General features: G+C 41.1%; 1 protein-coding gene across 1 annotated transcript; it reads left to right on the top strand.

Annotated features, from left to right (window-relative positions):
* The first annotated feature begins 7 nt into the window (after positions 1–7).
* SPCS2 (signal peptidase complex subunit 2) lies at positions 8–16307 on the top strand. The gene is made up of 5 exons (XM_019744371.3): positions 8–165; positions 7103–7186; positions 7764–7924; positions 10071–10205; positions 15559–16307. Exons 1-5 carry the CDS (start codon positions 52–54, stop codon positions 15743–15745), a joined length of 681 nt encoding a protein of 226 aa, XP_019599930.1. The 5' UTR covers positions 8–51; the 3' UTR covers positions 15746–16307.
* The last annotated feature ends 8050 nt before the right edge of the window (positions 16308–24357 follow it).

The raw sequence follows: 24357 nt of genomic DNA, 5'->3' as shown, positions 1-24357 counted from the left end.
CAATCGGCTTCGGACAAGTAGGAGTGGGAGGGAGACGCAGAGGCAGACAAGATGGCGGCGGCGGCTGCACAGGGCGGGAGAAGTGGTGGTGGCGGAGGCAGTAGTGGGGCTGGCGGTGGCCCCAGCTGCGGGACAGGCAGTGGCCGCAGCGGCTTGTTGGATAAGGTAAGGAGCCGGTCCTTGGGGACAGTCGAGACCTCGGGAGGCCCGGGAGGCGACAAGCCCCTCTTCCCATCCCCGCCCCTCTTTTCTTCTGCGGCTTCCCGGGGGAGTCCCCGGTTTGGTTCACTGTAAAGCGAACTTTACCGGCGCTTGTAGCCCGCTCTGTCCACAACTCAAACCCGGGTTCTTTCCTGTTTAGATCTTTTTTCCTTCTCGGAAGTGTTGCTGGTCCTTAATGCTGGCCATCACAGCTGCTTAGGAAAACTTAATTATTCCCACATTTGAACCTGGCTGTCGGTTTTTCCTCGGTGGTTTTGGGGGCTACTGTTGAATGTGCTCATTTAACCGATGGGGAATACTGAAGCCCGAAGGAATGAAAGCAGCTATTCGAAGTCAGTAGTCCCCAAACCCCACCACGACCACCACCCTTGCGTGTCGCTACAAGGCTGCAAACTCCTCTTTGGCCTTTTGCTTATTGAAGTTTCTAGGCGTTTTATCACGATACCCCGAACACTGAACTTATTTGTATCTTTTTTCCTCTCACCATCTTCACCCTCCCCCCCTTTTTTTCTCCCCCTTTTCTGCCTTCCAGTGCATTCGGATTCATGAGTTTGCTGTTTTTTAAAGCTGTGGCCCTAGCAGTAAGGGCTTGAGAGAAAAAGAAAAGCAAAAGGAAAACTGCTCCTGGGTTGGCCCTTCTTGTCCCTTGCATAGCATCTTGAAAGAAACAGTTGCATGAAGATCTGGGTCCTAGTACTGGTTCTGCGTCTACTTAGCTGTGTGACCTTGAAATATGCTGTTCTCCCTGTCTGTCTGCTCATTTCTGAAGTGAGGGATTTAGCCTTGATGTACCCTAACGCCCCTTCCAGTTCTCTGATGGTAGGGCCCTGAGCCAGTTTGATGAGAAATGTTAAGCATGGGGTCTTTATTGTAGTAAACAGGATTTTTTACTTTAATTGAAAACAGCTTTCAGACCGGCTTTCAGGTGCCCATGTTCCTAACACATGGTAGGTGCCTAAGAAATGAGTACACGATCATATTGTGGGGTTCAGATCCAGATCTTTTTGCTTCTCTTTTTTGGGTGTCATTGGTTTTGAATTACATGGTTGTCACTCTCTTAACTCTTCTTAAGAGATGGGAACATGTTCTGTAGGTGGGCATGGCAAATTGCTCCAAGCCATGTGAGAGTATTGGGAATGGATGGCCATTTTCATACCCAAACCCTGCCTTCCTGCTGGTGATCACCCCGCAGCCTGTGCTCGTCCTATCCCATGGACTGCTTTTGTTCTTCCCTCTATTTGATCATCACCAGCAAACGTTAAGCATAGACATATGTAAGGTAGTTATTACTGAAAAGCATATGGTATCATTGTATTATTGAAAGAACCTGGATTTGGGGAGCATAAGATTTGGGCTCTGAAGTAGCTCTGCTACTTTCAAACTGTATGAAGACTTAATTAACCTCACTGAGCTTCCCTTTCTTCATCTGAAATGTTAGGGTTTGGGGGAGAATAAATGAGATGATACACATGAATGATCTCTGTAACCTATAGTGTCGAATATAAATGTGTGAATGGCAGAGGAATAAGTCAAGACTCCTACTGTCAGAAAGTACTCAGTGTTGGTGAGTGTAGGACATGGGGTACCCTAAATATTAAACATAAAAGTATTTGGTGTATTGAATTATGTACTTTTATTTACAGAAGTTCAATTGAGAGAGGCAAAATGATAAGAAGGTGAGGGTCCCAGAGGATGACCTCATGTCTGAGAGGAGCTGGGACCTTATTTGGGGGTAGAGAGAGAGGGAAGGCATACACAAGTTAAGAATATACTTGAGCAAAGGTACACAGAAGGTGCATGATGTTTCTCAGGTAGTGAATTGACTGGATGGTCTCTACGAGACCTGTGGTGACAAAATTGAGGAGGGCATGGATTGCTTGAAGTAGGAGTAGGAAACTGAAACGTTTTTGAGACTAAAGTGGCTTTAAGAAAATTATCCTGATAGTTTGGAGAGGTAGAAATTAAAAGCCTTTAATAAGGCTTTATACCAGTGTCTAGGGTTTTATACCAGTGTCTAGGGGGTTTATATATAAAAAGAAAGACAAGTTTGACTAATAGTGCAGCATGTTAAAAGCTTCATGGCCTTGGATAAGTTACTTGGTATTATTGACCTTAAATTTCCATAAGTAAACAATGTGGATGCCCATATATACAGACTTTTTGTAAATATTAAATTGTATACCGTGTTTCCCCAAAAATAAGACTTAACCGGAAAATAAGCCCTAGCATGATTTTTCAGGATGACCTCCCCTGAACATAAGCCCTAATGCGTCTTTTGGAGCAAAAATTAATATAAGACCTGGTCTTATTTGGGGGGAAACATGGTAGTATTGGTAAATGTTGTTTGTAAAGAGCTGTAACAATAGAATGAGATGATGAGAACTTCCAACTTGAATAGCAAAAATAGGTGAAAGGCCCGTAAAGGAGCACTTGGAAGAATTAACCAAGAAGTGAAATAGAAAATAAATCAAGAGCTGTTTATGTATTTTCTTGGAAAACTTCATTTCTGCCTTACATTGCGGTGTTCCCCTTTTGAATTCTCTAGCATTTGTGGCACATGGGAATTAAGCTGTCCCTTACTGACATACAGTCTTACATTGTTATACCAATTTGTATTTGTCCAGTTTCCCATGAGAGGTTCTTACAGTTCTCTGTAGTAATCAACACATAATAAGTACTTGCAGTATTGAATTTAGTAGAGAAAAAAACTTCAGATCTGCCACCTCAGTCTTCAGAAGTAGCTTTAGCGATGGCTTCTCTAATTGTCTGAAAACTGGGAACATGGGAAAAAACTTATTCTCAATGGAGCAGGATCTGAATGAATAGAGAAGCTTTCACTGTGTGGGAATAAGAGACTGTTACCTTACAATCTCTTTAATTTGATTTGTCTTGATTTTTTGGAGGGTTTTTATTTTATTTCCTGCAGCTGCAGTTTCACTTGGCGTAAAGAAATGTAATAAAGAGATGCAAATGTGCTTACAGCTTTCCCCAAGCAGATGTGAATTTCTGTTTCTGTGAAACTGACTTTAAGAACAAAGCAATTCTGTTTTCCTGATCTTAAAAATAGGTATGCAAATATAATCTTCCAGCCTCCAGTACAGAGTAACTCAGATCATTGCATTAAGTTATTTTGCCCAAAATACATCAAAGCACTTTGTCCTACATGGCAGACTGTAAAGAAAAATTGATTGCTTAATTTATTTTTGCTATTAAAATTGATATATGGTATTAAACCATGCTTTCCAGAAGCTGTTCCCAAATCCTTTTAACCTTGTACCTGGGTCTCTGTCTCCTGGCTGGATTTGTTTTGGCTGTTAAAATTGTTTTGGCTATTAAAATGTGATATTAAACCATGCTTTCTAGAAGCTATATCCAGACCCTCTTAACCTCAAAGCTGGATTTCTGTCTCTGCTGGATTGTCAGCTTAATTTTAAAGTCTAGCTTTTATAGCTTAGTAGTTGAGAACACAGGCTCTGGAGCCAGGCCCTCTGCCTTTGCATCCTGTCTCTGCCACTTACCAGGTGTAATGTTCTTGGGCAAGTTAATACATTTCTATGTCTCTCAGTTTCCTCATCTGTAAAGTGGGGATAATACATAGTAACTACCTTAAAAGGTGGTGTCTGGCACATAGTAAGTACTCAACAAAATACATATAGCTCCTGCTAACTAGCTATATATACTGGGCTTCAACTTCCTTAGATAAATATTTTTCATAACATGATATGGAGACTGTCTACATCATACTCCCTTGGGGTTCTAATTAAAAAAACACAGATTTCTGGACCTCATCACAGACCTGAATCAGATGCTCTGGAGGTAGAGCCTGGACATCTGCATGTTTTCGCACACAGCTATTTATTCCTTCTACATTTTAACAATTACTCGTGAGTTGAGAATTATTGTCCTAGATGACTTTTTAAATACCTCTGGTTCTGACGTTTTAAGTTTTGTTTTTGTTTTTTGTTTTTAACTAATCTGCTTAATCAATAGTGGTTTTTCTAAAATGTTTGTATTGAGACCTTGAAGCTTATCCGTTCCAGCCTCATTCTATAGACACAGACACAGTTGGAGAGGGGAAGATGAAGTAACTTGACCAAGACTACACACAGTGAGTTAGTAACGGTTCCGGAATTTGGCTTCCCCAGTTTTTAACCCAGGTCTCTTACCTTACTTAGTACATTGCTTCTCATTCTGGAGCAGGCCATATGCTAGCTAATGTAGTAGTGGAAAGAACATCTGTTTTGAGATTGGAAAATTTAGGCTTAAGCCCTGGCTTTGTCACCCACCAACCATGTGTCCATAGATAGGTCTCGTGTCCTCTTTTACTCTCAGCGATGGTATCTTAGTTTGCCAGACTTGTGGGTGATATGCCTGTTTCCTGACCCAGCTCTGACAAAGGCAGTGAACAGTTCTGTGGCATTACTGGAGAGAGAGAGAATGTGTGTTTAAAGAAACAGGGTGCTGGCTTTTTAACATTGTTTTGCAAGCTAAACTTTGAATAGCATTTTAAAACTCATTATTTCTTACTTTATCAAAATATAAAACTTTTTTGTGTCAAAGGACATTATCAAAGTTTAAAGACAACCTACAGTGAGAGAAAATATTTGCAAATCATATATCTAATAAGGGTCTAGTATCTAGACTATTAAAAAAATCATAACTTGATAATAAAAAGACAGTCCAATTTTAAAAAGAATAAAGGATGTGAATAGACATTTATCCATAGAGGACATGTAGATGGCCAATAATCACATGAAAAAAATGCTCAACATCATTAGTCATTAGAGAAATGCAAATCAAAACCACAATGAGATACACTTAATACCCTCTAGTATGGCTATAGTAAAAAATAACCAGTGTTGGTGAGGGTGTGAGAAATTGGAACCCTCATATACTGCTGGTGGAAATGTAAAGTGCTGCAGCCACTTTGGAAATCAGTTTATCAGTTCCTCAGAAGGTTAAACATAGAGTTACAATATGACTCAGCATATTCCACTTTAAATATAAACCTAGGAGAATTGAAAATATATATCACACAAAAACTTGTATGCAAATGATCATGGCAACATTATTCACAATAGCTAAAAGGTGGAAGAAAGCCCAGTATCCATTGCCAGATGTGTAGATCAACAAAATGTGGTATATCCATGCGATGGAATATTTGGCCATAGAAAGGAATGAACCTTGAAAACATGCTAAGTGAGAGGAGTCAGTTACAAAAGGCCGCATATTGTGTGATACCATTTAGTATATGAAATGTCCAGAATAGGCAAATCTATGCGGACAGAAAGTGGGTTAGTAGTTGCTAAGGCTGGAGGGTGGCGGGGAGGGGAGTGACTGCTTACGGGTATGTGGTTTCTTTTTGGGGTGATGAAAGTCATTCTGGAATTAGATAGTGGTGATAGTTGCACGGCCTTGTGAGTATAATTTAAAAAATACTGAATTTGTACATTTTAAAATGATGAGTTTTATGGTATGTGAATTATAGTTCAGTGTAAACTCTAATCTTTACAGTGTGTATGGAGTAATCTTTGAAGCTTCATATGATTATTACTATTAACTACTTATTCATCATTATGTAGCACTGATATCACAGACGTTAATAACCTCCATCTGCCCAGGTCCCTTTTAGCTGTTGCCTGCACCATTTCTGTGCTGTGACCTCTTCTTGTCAAATCTCAATAGTAGTTTTTCGGTCAATTCGGTCAATAGTAATTATTAGGTCAATTTCAGTAGTATTTGACTCATTGATAACTTCTTTCTTGAAATATTTTCTTTATGTGGCTTCTAGAACACTACTCATCCCTAGTTTTCTTCCTCCTTCACTGGTCTCTCTGTCTTTGTGGTTGTTTTTTTGTCTTCTTCCTGACCTATAAATATTGGCAAGCCTCTGGCCCTCTCCTCTATCTACACTCATCCCAAAGAGATACCCAGTGTCATGGCTTAAATACCATCTATAAGCTGATGACTTCCATATTTATATTTCCAACCTGTACCTCCTCTGAGCCCCAGACTTATATGTCTAACTGCCTGCTTGCCATCTCCACTTAGCTATCTATTAAATTTCATACATATATAAAGAATACTACTATTATAAATGCTGCTGCAGTGAGTAGCCTTGTGTATTATGTCACGTGTATGCAGATATGGAAAAGTCCCCTGAAGTGGGAAGTTGAATCCACGATGCTAAATTGTCTTCTATAGGTATTGTACCGTTCTGAACTTCTCCCGATAGTGTGTGAGAGAATCGCTTGTGTCTCACCAGCACAGGATTTGGTAACCTTTCTCAGCCTCTATAGATGAAAGTAATTGAAGCAGGGTTTGCCCAAAATCATATAACACTGGTGATAGAACTTGGTTTTTAATTCAAAATGTTCTTTCCAGTAGACTACGCTGGATTTTGCTGTTCACCTGTAGTTAAGACCTGCTGGTAAAACATAAAAGTTGTTAGCTGACAAAGATGTATTAAATGAGAACTTCATTTTGTTACTGTCTGAAAGTCCGTGGATCTATTTTTTCTGAGTTTTGTGGTCACAGAATGAAAGGGTGACCAAGGGGAGCTCTTTCTATACTCACGTTTGGATAGAACGGGGACGGGATATGTGTTCACACTGGTCTCTGTAGCCCACGTAGTGGTTTGGTTTGGGGCTTGTAGATTCTGATTTCTTAGCATGGAGACTGGCGACATCATATGAGCATCACCTGAATCGAATGACCCTCGTCTCCTTCACCTTCATTTTCAAGTGTTTTGTCTTTTAGCTGCCCAACATCAGAAGGTAAATGTCACTGACACTTAAGCATGCTCTTACGGCAGTAGTTCATCTTCCTGTCAGTAAGATGCCATGTGTCTTGATGCGCAGCTCTTCTGTTGGTTTTACAGTGGAAGATTGACGACAAGCCTGTAAAAATTGACAAATGGGATGGATCAGCTGTGAAAAATTCTTTGGATGATTCTGCCAAAAAGGTACTTTTGGAGGCGGCGGTCTGTTAGCGTGTGTACTCCTGATGCCCACCTGCAGGATCGTTTCCTTCTGTGACGTGGAAATACTCCAGTTCTCAGTGTTAGGGATTGAACCAGAAAGCAGTTTCTAAAATCCTCACAGTGTTTGTAGGGGAGCACGTGTTAAAATATAAATGTTAGCTACCTCAAACTTCTCAAGTTCTCTCATGTTTGAATTCCAGAAAGCTGGTCATCTTGTTTTTGAGGTTAATTAGCCTAGAGCCAAGAAGTTTGAGCTAATGTAAGACATTCATCCGTAATTGGCCATCTCTCCATTTAAAAGGGGAGAAGAAAATTTTAGCTTCATCCAAGGGAAAAGATTGAGGATTTTTAAAAATGTATAAGAAGTTCATGAACTCTTTCTCCGGGATCCATTGTAAACAGCTGAGTCTTCTTTTGCTTGTAGTGGTAAAATTCTGATTGGAGAGAACTATGTACTTGGTAATTTATAATTCATAGCTTTTATCATGGAAATTATGAATAAAAGCAGGTTCGGGAAGTAAGCATTACTGTTACCTTGATTCCTTGTTCTTCTCACTAGGTACTTCTGGAAAAGTACAAGTATGTGGAGAATTTTGGTCTAATTGACGGTCGCCTCACCATCTGCACCATCTCCTGTTTCTTTGCCATAGTGGCTTTGATTTGGGATTATATGCACCCCTTTCCAGAGTCCAAGCCTGTTCTGGCTTTGTGCGTCATATCATATCCTTTCTTTATGCTCAGGTTTGTTTTCTAGTGACTATTAAAATCTCTACTGATATCCTCCCAGCTCCCTACAAAAAACAAACTTTGATCTTGGGGCCTGCTAATGTTAGAATTTAACATTATCAGCTAGGAGTATCTGTAAATTTATGTAGTAATGATCGTTAATGTTTTAGATTTAATATGGTTATTTTATCTTCAATTCTATTTAGTTATTAACGTGGAGGTTACTATAATCCAGGTGTGCGCACGTGAGAGCAAAACACACAGTAATAGTGACAACCCAGCTTTTCCTATTTCTAGTGTAGTGCTTCTCCCATTAGGCCGGGTTGCTTCAAGCCACATTCCAGGAAGTTAGGAGAGGATCAGATTTGGGAGATTCAGATCTGCATCGGGTTTCCTTGAAGCTGAGGGGCTGACTGGGAGTTACTGAGCATGAGGTGTAGGTGTAGCTTGTGTTTTAACAGTGGAAATAAGAACCTCTTCTGGAGCTAGAGAACCTGGGTTTGAAATCCAAGCTGTTTTGTGATCTCGTGCTAATAAGAACTTAACTTTTTTGAGACTGTTTGAATGTTGCTCATTATAAGTATGGGTAATACTCAGAATTATAAAGATTAAATGAGATCGTCTATAATGTGTTTGGTATATCATTGGCTCTGAAATGTTTTTCTTTCCCATATCCTTTTTATGATAAATGTAGAATCATGTTTGTTACCTACCCAGCTTGCTTATTTCTCAAAAAGCTGACTACATAGGACTTTTATTATATAGTTACTATTATCACAAAAGTAATACTCGTGCATGTTCATAGTAACAGTTTTCTTGAGGTTCCCACTCCTTCCCCCTCCAAGTCAATCTGTACATGCTGCACTTTTCTTTCTTTTTAACTTAAAGATGTTGGATGTCTTTCCATATTGGATTATACAGGTCTACCTCATTCTTAACAGCCACATAGTGTTCGGAGAGTCTGCTATGTGCCATTACTGTACTAGCTGTTTAAAACAAATCATTTTGGTGGGCAGTTGACTTTTCTTGACAATGTTATCACTACCTGAAATATTTCTAAAAACTCCACTTTGGGGATTTTTCTTCAAAGGCAGTTAACAAGCCATTTAATAAAGCAGGTCCTGATCAAAAATGGTATCATCCAAACTGGTCCCAAATCATAGTCCCCAGGCATGGGACCTATAAATCATCCAAGTATGAAATTTTTCACTATTAAGGCAGTTCCAAAGAATAAGACAGTTCCCAAAGGAGTTCCAGAGAGATTTGAAGAATGAGAGCAACAGTAGTACAAAATATGGCCTCCCAAGAGAACTACCTCGATGGAATTTCATTTGTTCGGTTATATTTGTTTAAAACAAAAGATCTTGCCATTTTTATAAGCCTGCCAGTTTTACATATGTTAGTAATGACTACTATTATGTCTTCTGTGTGCTAGACACTTAAAAAAAAATAAAAATAAAAATAAAAGTAAATAAAAAAAAAATAAAAAATAAAAAATATATATATATATATATACACACACACATATATGTCATCTCTAAATCTAATGACAATTCTAAAGAGTCAGTATTATCCCCATTTTAGAGGTGACCATTAAGCCTTGGGGAAGGAAGTAATTTGTCAAGGTTACATTGGTTAAAAGCCAAGATTCAAATCTAGGACTGCCTCCAAAATCTACACACTTTGCACTATACTTTCCTGCTTCTCACTTTCATAAAATTTAAATTGCATAATGTACACAAAGTTTTTGTGCCCGTTTCTTGCACATAGTAGGTTCTCAAATATGGTAGTTAATATGTCAAAAACTGAACATAATAATAAGCCTGTAGGTATCTAGGACATAATTGTTCTTATAGTAAACTAATTTGAAGTCACTCTTCTAATGACCCTTAAAATTGGTTGAGCATGGATTAGTCCACTGTGATTATTAGTTTTGTATTTTATAGAGAAATAAGCACAAGTCTTGACATGGAAGGTAATAGGATCTTATACGTTATCCTACAAAAAATAGGATACATTTTTAGTGTTTTTGCAGCAAGACAAAACCCTTCTTCAGTAATTTTTGCAGCCCTTGCTTGTCAGTTTGTGATAGTTCTCTTTCATGTGTGTTTGTGTGTTTCCTCCTTAACTTGATTTGAACGTATTTTGTGATGATGGGGATCCTGACCATTTATACCTCATACAAGGAGAAGAGCATCTTTCTCGTGGCCCACAGGAAAGATCCTACAGGGATGGATCCTGATGACATTTGGCAGCTGTCCTCCAGTCTCAAAAGGTATGACTGTCCTCACAGATTCTGAAACCCTGGTGTTGGATTCTCCGTGGGTGTGGAGTCATTATCGATGACAGACTTACATGCGTACACGATGCAGATCTTAGTGCTGGTCGTGTAAAATGAAGAGAGAGGTATGAAGGATCTAGAAAGTTTTTCCCAACATTGCAGTTCTGAGAGATCGCTTTATCACAGATGTGCTCTGAGGAGAAACTCAGGGACAGAGTATTACACTTTGGTGGAAGAATGAAGAATGATTCTCTTTTTCCTTGTGGTAATCAACCGAGTCCATGAGAGTGCAGAACTAGAAAGGCCGAAGATGTGAAGCCAGGTATCGTTGAAGAACCCGTTAGCTTCTATTTCTTCTGTGATCCTGACTGTGCTCTGTGCCATCGGGAATCTCTGAAGCAACGTACCAGGCAACTCAGAGAAGCACAGTTCAGTCTGTTTCTGATCAGCCCACTGGCTGACACCTGAGGCCTTGCTGGGTATACAGAACAGGGTTCAAATTCCAGCTCATTTCTTTCCAGCTGTGTGACTTTTGGTACATCATGTAAACTATTCGAGCTTTAGCAGGGTCAAAAATGACTTATAGAGTTGTTGGTAAGATGTACTAATTACAATAATAGCAAATTTCTATTGCGTGTGTAGTGGGGATTGTGCCAAGTGCATCATCCCACATAAACCTTAGAACAACTCATTTGATAAATAAGGACACATGCCCAAAGGGTTTAGTTAATTATTCCAGGGGCATAACAGCTCCAAAGTGATTTCTAGCAGGTATTCCAGCCCACATCTGAGCCCAGCATCCATGCTCTTAGTCACAATCCTAAAAACACACGGCATAGGTCCTAGCGTACGCGCATAGTAGGCTCTCACACTATAAGTACAGTTATTCACATGTATGAATGTAGGTATAGCATCAACACCAAAAAGCTTCTCATTACCACCTTGTGGAGATGCTTGTGAGGAGGGGCAGACCTTCATTCTGATGCTGCAGCCGAGTTCTTCTCCTCCTGGCAGGGCCCCAGCTGCCCGTTTGGCCTCAGCCATCCTAAGCCCACACCCCGTGCCAGGCCACTGAAGCCGAGTTGCAGAATTCTGGACCCTTACAATATCTTGATTTCATTCTTCTCATTCTGACATGTATTTTTAAAACAAGCTTTATTGAAATATAGTTCACATGTCATACAGTTTACCCATTTAAAGTGTACATTTCACTGGTTTCTAGTGTATTTGCAGATATTTGCAACCATCACCACTGTCAACTTTAGAACATTTTCATCACCTCAGAAAGAAAGCCTGTGCCCTTTCGCTGCCATCTCCCTAACCCTCCATCCCCCACAACATTAAGTAACCAGTAATCTTCTTTCTGTCTCTAGCTTCCCTGTTCTGGATATTTCTTATGAATGGAATCATATAATATGTGATCTTTTGTGACAGGCTTCTTTCACTTAGTGTAATGTTTTCAAGGTTATCCACGGTGTAACATGTATCAGTGTTTCATTCCTTTTTATGCTGAATATGTTCCACTGCATGCACATACCACATTTTGCTTATTCACTCGTTAGTTGATGGACATTTGAGTTGCTTCCACCTTTTGACTATTATGAATAATGCTGCCGAAAATATTTGTGTCCAAGTTTTTGTGTGGACACGTTTTCAATTCTCAGGTTATACCTAGGAGAGGAATTACTGGGTCGTATGGTAATTCTTTTTAAATTGCTTGAGGAACTGCCAGACTGTTTCCCCACACAGCTGCATCATTTTACAATCCCATTAGCAGTGTGTGAGGGTTTCGATTTTTCCACATTCCCTGCTGGTTTTTACCAACTGCCACATTGTTGGTGCCTGTGGAGAGGAAATACACCACCTCTATTCCTTCTGATGGCATTTAAATATAGACCCACTTCTCTTTCCTTGAAGAAAGCTCCTGGTTCATTGGCATTCTTCTCTAACATAGTTCTGTTTAGAAGTCTTGGTGATTCAGTATCCAAGTAGATGATTATTCCAGTACTCTGGACTCGCAGTTTTACTTTCTCGTTTCTGATGACCTGGATCTTGTTTTCTGCCATGTCTTGAACACATTTCCCTTGACATACCCTAGACCTTGTTATTACTGATAACTAATTACCTTCAATAATTTCACTCGCTCACTATCGCTTCCTATTTCTCTTGTTTACCTCCTTCTAGTTCTCTTTTCCTAACAGTTCTTCAGCCCCCGTTGGCATCCATAAGTCACTACCTTTCCACTGTCCCTCTTCCCCTCACTTCCTCCTTACTCAGCTTAGATTCCATGGCATTTCTGTAGTCCAGTTACTCTCTCACTGTTCTAGAGAATCTTTCATATCTTCTCTCTTCCCCTTTCAGCTCCTTTCGTTGCTGAAAAGATAGAAGCATCAGTACTCTCGCATCATTACCTAGAGTGCTCGTCATATTCTGGCTTCTTTCTCAGTTCCTGTATACTGCCTCCTCTCCGTTTGTCCATGGGATTCGTATCCTTTCTCATTTGCTTGATGTTTCCCTTTCTCATAGATTATTCTTTCTGCCACACAGACATGCCGTAATTTCTCCCAGCTGAAAAAATATATATAATTTTCCCCTATTCTGCTCACACAGTCTTCCCATTTCTCTGCTTCCCGTTCCTTCTATTCCTATTATCTCTTGGATCTGCCCTTGTCTTTACTTCTCTTTCCTCGTTATACTTGACCTGTCAGCAGCATTTGGCTGAGAGTGGATCACTCTCTCCTTGTTACACTTCTCTTTTTTTAACTAGGTTTTTAGGATACCACACTCTTCTAATTTTCATCTCCCCTAATGTCTGTTCTTTCGTCTTCTTTGTGATTCTTCATTATCCCCTTTCTCTAAATTTGAAATGCCACTTGTGCTTGTTCCTAGCACCTCTTCTCTATCTATAGTCGCTCACTAGGTGTAATCTTATCTAGACTTTCAAGCATCTATATGAAGAAGATCTCTAAATCTATATTTTCAACCTAGACCTCTACTCTGAACTCCAGGTATATCCCAGCTTTCTATTTGACATTGGATCTTAATGAACACCTCAAAATTAACACGTCCAAAACCTAACTCTGCTATCCCTCATTTAAACCTGCTTTTCCTCCAGCTTTTCCTATCTCAATAAATGGCAACTCCATCCTTTTAATTTCTCAGACCAGACCTCTGAAAGTGACTCCTCTCTCTCAGTCCTTCCAACAATCTGCCAGCAAATCTGTCAGCTCTACTTTCTAAGTATATTCAGTCTGACCTCTTACCATCTCCACTGCTACCATCCTCTCTGTTAGGTTCTTGTGATAATGTCCTAATGGACCTCTTCCGCTGCTCTCCCTGCCCATAGTCTATTGCCAGTACAGTAGGCAGAGTGATTCTTTTAAAACTTAAGGCAGATCAGCGCAGTCCTCTGCTCAAAACCCTCACTCAGAGAAAAAAACTAAAATCTTAAAGTATAGCTTAGAAATCCGTACCTTTCTATTCTCTGCACCCCACACACATATGCCAACACACCCCTCGTCTCCTGCAGCTCTTAGCCTCTCCCACTCCGTTATGTTCTCATTAACCGCATTTCTGTTCTTCACACATTCCAGGTTCTTGCCTCAGGATCTTTGCATTTGCTATTTCCTCTGCCTAGAATACTCTTTCTCCAGATAGCTTGTTCTCTCACCTTCTGTAGGGCTCTGCTCATATACCGGCTTAGTGAAGCCTTTTCTGCCTACCATATTTAAAAAACATGCTTTTTATTTTATTGTTGGTTTCCTTACACACACAAGAAGTCCCAAAAGGCAGGGATTTGTCTATTGTGTTTACTGCTCTATATCCTCAGCGCCTAAAACTGCCCGACATGCATAGTTGGGGCTGAATAAAATATTTATTGAACTAATAAGTAACTATTTCTAAAATGCATCATTAGATCCCAACTCATCAGGTCATGTCCTGCCATCAAAGCCATGGAACTGCCAGTGGAACTGTCCAAAAATCCAATTGTTTTTGAGATCTCAGCAGCAGTTGGTGAGAGTTTGAGAACAAATTTTGAAGTATTGAGAATAGTTCAAGGACTTCCATCCTAGCTATCCCAGTTGGAAGTAACTGTCTACATGACAGTTTATTGAGCTATGATTTTTTTTCAGCACTGGTTAATGGTAGGCACTGTTTTAACCATGACAGCGATCCTGAAAAGTAGGTGGTAGTTTTCCTATTTTAAATGTGCAGAAATAGGCTCAAACAACTGCTTCCTCTAGAGCAGCGGTGTCCAAACCTTTTTCAACGTTTTTCACCAAGGGCCATATGTGGTAAAATACACAAACAGCCGGGCCACTCACTCGAGGTGAAGTACGTATTGCCTCACCTGGTTTATTTAAGTAAACTAAATCTATTTTTGGAATTTGCTGCGGGCCAATTAACCATGGGTCATGGCTGCAGTTTGGACACCCCTGCTGTAGAGGAACTACCAGCTTGACAATCCACTGAATATGCCCTAATTAAATGGAGGCAGAAACGGGGGATTGTGGGAGACATGTCAGCCTGCCAGAGGTTGATATAAACCCTCTTGAATGGGTGAAAGTAGTAAAGTAAGATGCGGCTAAAGAATCTCTGGAGTTGATGTAGTAAAAGACATCCCTGGCCTGGAGTCAGATAGAACCTTGGAGCTAGATTGGTTATAGGGTATAAGGACTGAGCAACCTGGAATTGGGAAACAGCTGTGAAAACTATAGAGTTCTTCATTTAGTCATAAAAATTTGATTGCCTACAAAGTGCCAAGCTAAGAATAGAAAACGAGAAAATCCTCGCCCTCAAGAATCTCTGAGCCCAGTGAAGAACACATAAATAAACGTCCCTTGAACAGGTAATTTCACGGACAGCATCAATCCTGTCGTTAGACCTGGCATGTGACAGGCACTCATTATTTGGCTATTGATTGATGGTGCTGTGGAAGTTAAAGGGGAAACAAACTCCAACCCAGTTGGGCGTGTTTAAGATGACTTTCCCAGAGATGTTATGTCCAAGTGTAGTATTAACAAATGGGAATTAGTCAGTAGATTGGAGATAAGTGTCTGCTAGGAAGACCCTGCAACAAGTGTGACATCCAGAGGTGAGAGAAGATGGTCTATATGGCTTAACAGTCTATTATAAGGTAAAGGGGCTGCACAGTAATTAAATCAGGGAACACACGGCAACACCTACATATTAGAACTTGTATCTTGAAGGCGGTTAGGAGCCCCTGTTTTTTTTTGTTTTTGTTTTTTTGGAAGGATAAATCTGTGTGTAGGCATCTCGGCCGTGGTGCTCTGTTGTTACTGGTTGAATCTCTGTGTTTGGTTTTTGATTTATTATCTTTGCTTAGGTTCGATGACAAGTACACTCTGAAGCTGACCTTCATCAGTGGGAGAACAAAGCAGCAGCGGGAAGCTGAGTTCACCAAGTCCATTGCTAAGTTTTTTGACCACAGCGGAACACTGGTCATGGATGCATATGAGCCTGAAATATCCAGGCTCCATGACAGTCTCGCCACAGAACGAAAAATAAAATAGCCAATTCTAAAAGTAGCCATCTTTCTACAGGATCATGTGAAATTACGGGGTGAGGTTGAAAGAAGCAGAGAACTTAAAATGGATAAAGTAAGAAATGTTAAAAATGTCCCTGTTTTGTTCTGCAATTCTAGTCCAGTCTGGATAAATAGGATTTTCTAGCTCAGATGTGAGAAATTTTAGCTCCGATAATCTAGCTGTAGCCGCCTTGGTCTGCTGATTGCATTGTTTTTATTTGCTTTTCTGGAAAAGCATTTTGGCTAAAAGCCGTACAGTCTTTCTCCTTCATATCTAGCAGTATAGCTTTGTGCCATGCAGCATTTGAAGACTCAGTTTTTGAAATTGCTGATCTGTTGCTGACTTTATTGTGTTAATTCCTGTTTCAACATCTATGTCCCTTGATTCAGGATACAACTTCTTGTGTACATCCTTACACACCATTTTTGTGTGTGTATCTATCTGACTTGGAGAGAATTGGGGGGGAAACACAGCTTTTTAATTTGTTTAAAACAGACCTGCCTGTTACATTTTGTGCTCTTAATCAATTAAAGAAGCACCAATGACATTTTTATATTGTCTATGTTTTTCACTAGTATATCCATGTTGATTTGTTTGTGTCCTTATTAACTGCCATTTTCTAAAATTTTTTTCAATAAAAGGAAAGCTGTGAAAAAGTGGAGTTTTTGGTGGGTAGTTTTGATGGAAGGAGCAGAACACCAAGTTAACAGTCTTACTCTCCTGTAGGTTCCTGTCGTTTGTAGACTGTTTTACTGATCAGAGGCCTGAGAACCTGTAGGGAAGGAACTGCTAGCTTTCCAGTGACAACAATGACACTCAGTGCTTTGTGTCAGGAAAGTACCATGTATTAACTCACTAATGCTCACAACAATCTTAAGAAATAGGGCTCTTGTTATCCCCATTTTGTAGCTTGAGAGCAGAGGCACGAAAGTTGAATAATTTGTCACACGCTAGCACTAGAACTGAGATTGAAACCTGGGTAGTCTGGCTCCAGAGCTGTGAGCAGCATCTTTCCCAGTACTTTCCCACTGTGGTCAGAGAAGAATGGGGCACCTGCCTAGATCCTGTGACCCATGGGAATATTGCCCTTACAGAAGTACAATTCCAGCTAAACCTGGTACCTAAAACCAGGTTCAGTTTATAAAAAAGCACGCTTATCCCGTTTTCCTGACTTGGGAATGTTGCCCTATCTAGCGCCACACAGTGGGAGTTTATGGGACATCACTGGATGGGAGTTGAAGCCTTGGATTGATACTCGTTATTCCTGTCAGCCTTGGGTAAGTCATGTACAGGTAACCCCCGTATAACACGGTTGTTAGGTTTAAAGTTCTGCAGTCAAATCTGACACGACGTCCACGCTCGAATGAAAAATTTCAAATGAGATGTCTTTTGCTCTTAAAAGCTCTTATCACGTTTCGTGGTGTTCGGGGATTTCCTAATTTCGATGAGATATTTTTTGCTCTTAAAAACTCTTATTATGCTCCATGTTGTTTGGTGATTTCTCTAATTCTCAAACTTATAGAAGTGCTGTGTTATATAGGGGTTACTGGTAATTCTCTGAGCTTCTAGTCCCTCCTCTCCCCTTTTAGATGATAATCCTGTTCTGTCAGCTACTTGAAGCTTTTGACGGGGTGTAATTGGATAATCGTAGTTTTACAATGAAGGACTTACTGTTAGACACAGGTCCAAGGCTGTGGTGTACACAGGGAGTGACCCTCTCCACGGTGACTCCTTGGAGTTCTTCCACACCAGGTGTATCTTTTTCTTGACGTGTAAACATGCATCTTCTTTTTTTTTTTTTTTTTAACAAAAATTGAATTGTGTTGAAATAATGCTCTATAGTTTGCTTAACTTAATATTTGGGAGTGCTTTCCCTGTCAGTATACATAGGTCAAAGTCAATTTTAAGAACTGCATAACATTCCGTAGTAGAAACGTTTTTAATTTAACTCTTTCCCTGTTGATAGATATGTTTGTTGTTTGTTTCTAGCTTTTCACTATACCTAGGGAAGAGTGAGTCTGGGGGAGTGGGGGAAAAATAGGTTCTTAAGTGAGAGATAAGAGACCTGGGTTGTTTCCAGCTTTATTCTAATTTGTGACCTTGGGCAAATGCCATTCCTTCTCTAGGACTCCGTCTGAACCTGTCAAAGAGGTTTTAGATAATGTATCCTTTTGAGATTATGAAGGCTCCTTACCTTCCCAAAATACCTGCATACAAAACATTCCTTAGGATTAAAAAGAGTATGAGTGCTATCATCTTTTCAATCTGCCCGTAAGCCCCACTTAGAGATTTCTGCAGTTGCATGGATCTCTCAGGATTTTCCTGTGACTCCAGACACCAGTACAGGCGGTATCAACTTGCTGAAAAAGTGGATTAGCGTTTAGTCATCCGTCCCCATGTCCCGTCCTGCACTTGTGGTATTTTAGCACATGTTCCTATCACTTGAACAGGCTCACTACCTCAGCATGGGTGCGTTTTATGAGGCTGCAGAGTGTCTCTGGCCAGCTTTTGACAACCTGTGTCATCTGAGGGGTCCCTCCAGCCTACTTTGAATGCTGCTGGGTTGCTCTTTGCCCTCTTTAGTAGGTCTGCAGCGCCCCTCCTACCAGGACACCCTGACATCTATCACATTTTCCTCCTGGCTCTCAACTCCTCACACCTGCCTAACATGGATTTAGTCTTAAAATACAACTGCTGAGGAGAGTGGGGAAAATAGCTAATGTTTTTCATATTTGCAAATTTCAACTGTTCATGTCTATTTGCTGTTTGGTGCTTTTTTATATTTTTGGAAACAATCTTTTTGCTTCAGAACAGCATTAGGGAATGGGAGAAAATCCTTTGAATACACACAGGTTGTATGTTTTTTTGGGTCCAGATTCCTCCTCAGTTTAGAGCCCTTTTTCTTACCACGTCTCTCTACCTTATCTCCACCCCTGGCTAGACAGACCCCACTCCCTTCTCCAAACCTTGTTTCCCTGATAGAAATCATCTGGGAAAACCTCTAATACCACATTCAGATTTTTTGTAGAATGAATCCTGTACCCATTGATAGTCTGTTATGTTATCACGTAAAATATTCTTAACCCAGCCTGAAAGCACATGTGCTCAGATGGCTCCTCTGAGAACCCTACTACCTTAAGAGTAGCAACAGTGATTCTGAACCTTTTATTGTACCTTGGATCTTTTTGATGGTCTGGTGTTGTGTGTGGCCCTTCTTAGAGTAATGTTTTAACTCCATAAATGCACTGTTGCCTGTTAATGAGGAGGACCTGGGAAGGTGGTTGCAGGCTCTGAGTACTGGGAAGTGGGTGTGAGGATGGTTGCTTGCCTCTGGGCGGGAGGCCAGGTCTGCCCCGTTGTAACTGCTCACAGGAATATTCATCCTGAGTGGGTGCAAGCTCCTCCTTCAGATAGCAGTTACGGAGACACACACCTACGCAAGTGTGGACGGAGGGAAATTTCTGACTTCTATGGGCAGAAACCAGGCGATTGTTAGAGCTTTGACTGGTTTGCTTGGGAGAGTAGGGATTCGGGTGCATACTGCTTATTAAGGAAGAATGGCAGCAGTTTGGTTGTCTTATAGCCGACGCCCTCTTATGGTGTCATGCCAACTTTAGATCCGTTCAGAGACAAGACTAAAGGTCTCGGAATTTTTTGCAATGGGTCTTGGCTGCTGTAAGGCATCTTTGACCCTTTGGGGGAGGTTTCCCTTGATAAACTCTTCTGGGAAACCATTGATGAGTACTGAATAACATCCAGGCTCTTAGTGCCATGGATTTGGTTTATAAAGCTATTGAAGATGACCCACTGAAGAATGAGAAACTGTTGGGAGAGGCTGTCTGTCATGAGCCCTGAGTATTCCTTCATGTTCTTTGTGTGGATGCCAGACCCTAACCACTCTTTTCCTGGGCCCAGTCTCGGTGTTCTGTTGATAGTGAGCAATCTTGAGAGATGAGGTAATGTCTCTCCCTAAGGAGCATGTTTGTCTGCTGTTTACTAGAAAAATGTTGAATCTCCCAATTGTAGGGTTCTTTGCCCGTGACACAACTCACTGCATGTGTAGGCATCCATCTCGGTCTACCCTGCAGTACTTTTGTCGGGGGGTCATGGGGAGATGGCACAAATATCATGCTCACGTCACTTGTACTAATAAATAATAAAGTCCTTTGTCTCTGATCCAGGAGTCTCGTGTCTTCTGCCAGTAACCCACTAAGAATAGCAGGTTAACTTGTTAGTTTGCAAGTACGATTACATTCTAGACCATAGACTACTCTGACAGTTTTGGTAAGAAGAATGGGATCCTGATAGATAATGGCTTTATAGAAGAGAAAGTACATGGGCAAGGTTAGGGGATATGAGAAGATAAGGGCATGTCAGCGAAATGGGCTGATTTGACAGCTGTCACCCTTGCCCTAGACAATTCCTGGGGACTGGATATGTTAGGATTTTACTGACTCTCGGGCTCTTGCTAATGGCCTAGACTTCTGGTCTGTCACTTGGAAGACTACAGACTGTCAGATTAAAGACGCTCTTCTGTGGGGCCACAAACTAGAAATGAATTACAGCTATTAATTGAACCGTCTGGGCCACTCATGTAGATGCCCAGAGTGAGGGCTCATCACTTGATGAGACAAACGAATCAAGCTGCTGATGGAGATAGTACCACTCAGCTTGCCACCATTGTTGCCTGGATCCATCATCATACCAGATGTGGCATTACACCCACCATTGTAGCCTGGGCACAAAGTAAAACACTTGTGTTTCTGATGCAGAGGCTCCCCCTGCTAGCCAGACGTGACTCCTGTGAAAAGTCCTATTTGTCTAGCCATGAGTGAGGCCATGTGGCAGACCTTTCTGCGGATTAGCTGTGGTGCATTCACCACTTGACATTTTTTTCAGGTGACAGTGTTGCTGTTCTACTTAAATCAGTCAACTCCAACCACACTGTTTTGGTCCTGAAACTAATCTGTCTTATGTGTTTTGTTTTCCTTGACCACATGCAGTCTGACAGTGGTGCAACTTTTATTGCAAAAGTCACTCAGTGTTGTGCCGATGGTCAAGGTATTTGGTGGACCTTCTACTCTTCCATCCACAGGCATCTAGTATGGTCGACTGTCGGAACAGCCTCTTCAAGAAGTGTACTCAAAAGATTTCTGGCTCTACCCATCTTATCTCATGCTGGTCAATACACCTTAGTAAAGCAGTTTGGTCACTAAATGTGGCTGTCCCCAGAAAACAATCACTTCCTCTTGACTGCTTTGTTGGGGTTCTCTAAAGAAACAAAACAAATAAGATAATGTGTGTGTGTGTGTGTATATAAAAAGATATATTCTAGAGAATGGGCTCACATGATTATGGAAGCTATCTGTAAGCTAGAGGCCCAGGAGACACAATGGTATATTCCCAGCCTGAGTCCGAAGGCCAGAGAATCGGGAAAACCGCTGGTATAAGTACCAGTCCAGAAGCTGAAGACTGATGTCCTCATTTGCAAACAGGCAAAGAGGGGGAATTCTACCTTACCCCCACTTTCGTCCTATTCTGGCCTCCAACAGTTTGGATGCGGCCCACCAACATTGCAGAGGGCAGTCTGCTTTACTGAGTCTGCCGATTCAAATAGTAATCTCATTCAGAAAAACCCTCAGACATACCCAGAATAACGCTTAATCAAATACCTCATGTTCCAAATATCTTAACCAAATACCTTGACGTCGTGTTCTAGTCAAGTTAAGACAAAATTAATTATAGTTGCTTACTGAGTAATGATGAGAATGAGGGGTTAGGGACTGTTGTATAGATTTCTTTTGAAAATTTATTGTTCTGCCCTCATTATTGCTGGGCATGATTCCTTTGGCCTAACGTAATCCCCAGGCCAGCCTGGTTGCCACACCCTCAAAGAGGCACCCTAGCCAAAAGGAGCCCTTAAGTAACATTTCATTCTGGTTTGGCCACCTGGATTCTTGGTTTGACATGGTCCTAGGTTTAACATTTGGAAAATGTTATAAAAGTCTCCCTTTCCTCTCAGAGGAAAATGGCCCAGTACAACTCTCCCAAACTGTTTCAAGCCCCTTAAACTTGACTGACTGCTGGATTTGCCATCCCCCACCAAATGACAGCACAATTTGATAGCCATTCCCTTTAACCTACTGAAAAGTCTATCAGGAAATTACGTTCAGCTCCCATACGTCTCATGCAAAACATGTCACAACTTCCAGAACTTCCCCCTCCATCCTAACTATTAGTCATGCTATGGGGTGGACAGATGCCACCTGGCTGGTGGTGTGGATATATGGGACAGGTTGGACTAATTGCCATCAGGCTGTCTTTCCAAAAATACAGACTGGTTTTAATTATTCTAAGTGAACTAGGAACTCTGAAGCCTACCAGGTAGCCAGGAGGCCACATTAGGGACACCGCCAACCTGTACCCCCTGAATGATGTGGGTTCCATTGGGAGGCCCCAATAATATAAATGGACATCATATATGCCCCCAGGACATACACAGGATATTCCTATGTGGAAGGCAGGCATGAACTTGCCTGCTCCCTGAAATCATGGTACCTTGCACCATAGGGAGAGTCTCCAGCAATTTTGGGGTGTTTAGGGAAGCACCGGCAGTAGATTATGTAGCCATCAGATGACTGGAGATTGCTCCAAAATGAGGCTCTACCCTCGGTTACAAGGAGGAGCGTCCTGGAAGGGTGACTGACTCCTTTAGGCACACTGCAGGAGGTTCTCCCTATCTTTTGAGTCATCCTATCAGAAATGATACAGAATTTGTACCTGACTTTAGCTGAAGCCATCAATGATACCACCTTAGCCTTGGAATGCATTCAGGTGAGCCTCAGCTCTCTGGCCAGTGTGGTTATGGATGTTCGAATTACTTTTAACTCCCTTGTGGGCCAAGGTAGAATCTGTAATTGCCAGTATACCCGGCTGTACCTGAGTTAATTCCTCCAACCAGGTACAAGGTCAATACAGAAATTAGAGAATGCCATCTGGGTTTCTAAGGTAGACCTTGATGGCTTAATGGTTTGTTGTTGTTTTGTGTGTGTGTGTTCTTTCTTTTTTGTTTATTTTTTTGGTTTTTTGGTGGTGGTTTTTCCAGCTAGTTTAGTCAAGGCCCTTGGGTATGGTTGAGGTGAGTTCTGCAGATTGGTCTCATCCTGTTGCTTGGAATTCTGTTGAAGTATCCTTAATTAAATGCTGTATGAAACCATTAGAGTGGATTTGATCTCCATTTCTGTAAGATTAATTAGAGTGGCTGATGGAATAGCATACTCAGAAAATTCATCAGAAGCCACATGTACAAAGCGCTGTGGAGGCTGGAAGAAGAGTAACTGTTTTAGCATGGAGGCCTAGGAGGTCCTCACATAAGAAGTGAAACCTGTTTTGTCTGTGCCATGAAGTAGGTCATGAGTAGGGTCAAGTGTGTCCATTTTACAGATGAGGAACCTGGGGCACAGAAATTAACTTGCCAAGGTCACTCAACTAGGAAGTGGGCCGTCAGGATCAAAGCCAAGATCTCTTCACCTCCAGTTATCTTTTGCTCCTAAACCTCACTGCCTCAGGCATAAGACTGAAACCATCAGTCAAAGAAGAATTGAGACATTGTCATTAGCTTTAGGTATTTTTCTAAAATTGACTTTGTGATCCACAGAGTTGATGATTGTGAGTTTGGAGAAGTCTGGTGAAGAACTCTAGGCCTAGGACTTTGTATGGGCTACTGTTTAAAAATGAAATATTTCAGACATAACAGGCTTAAAGAATAAAAAAAAAATGAACCCACTGCCACCTTTAAAAATATTACCAATATGGGGCGGTCAGTTAGCTCAGTAGGTTAGAATACGATGCTCATAACACCTGGGTTGCCAGTTTGATCCCTGCATGGGCCAGTGTGAGCTGTGCCCTCCACAACTAGATTGGAACAACTACTTGACTTGGAGCTGATGGATCCTGGAAAAACACACTTAAAATAAATAAAAATTAAAAAAAACCCACCAATACAATTGAAGTCCCTTGGGTACCTTTAATCATATCTACTTTCTGCACCCCCAGAAGTAAATACTACCCTGAATTTGGTAGTTATTATTCCTATGCATGTTCTTCATACATATGTGTCCATTAACAACCTGTGGTATTGTTTTACATCTTTTAAAACTTTATATGGTATTTGGCTTAGAGTCCCCAAGAGCACCTCTATGTTCAGAGATTCTCTAGAAGGACTCACAGGACTCAGCATATAGTTATACTCACAGCTAAGATCTATTACAGTGATGTAATAAGGACACACATCAGATCGTAAGAGAAAAGACAAGTATGGAGGCATCCATGTGTAGACTTCCTTATGTCTCTCCCTCTCATGCTCCCGCTAAGAACACTTCCCCCAGCAACGAAAATGCAACGTGTGCCATGTTTCTGCCTAGGGAACCCATTAGAGACTCAGCACCCACAGTTTTTATTGGGAGCTGGTCATGTGGGTACCCTCTGCTTAGCATGTACCAACATTCCAGACTCCAAAAAGGAAAACGGGTTCAGCATAAACCATATTGTGTTCAAACAGTCTGCACAGTCTACATTTATTTATTAGTTGGAATTCC

The sequence above is a fragment of the Rhinolophus sinicus genome, chromosome 14 (genome assembly GCF_057876585.1).
Source record: "Rhinolophus sinicus isolate RSI-liver-muscle chromosome 14, RSI-T2T, whole genome shotgun sequence".
Classification (NCBI taxonomy): domain Eukaryota; kingdom Metazoa; phylum Chordata; class Mammalia; order Chiroptera; family Rhinolophidae; genus Rhinolophus; species Rhinolophus sinicus.
The sequence above is the reverse complement of the archived record's forward strand: the minus strand, read 5'-3'. Positions and strand labels throughout refer to the sequence as shown.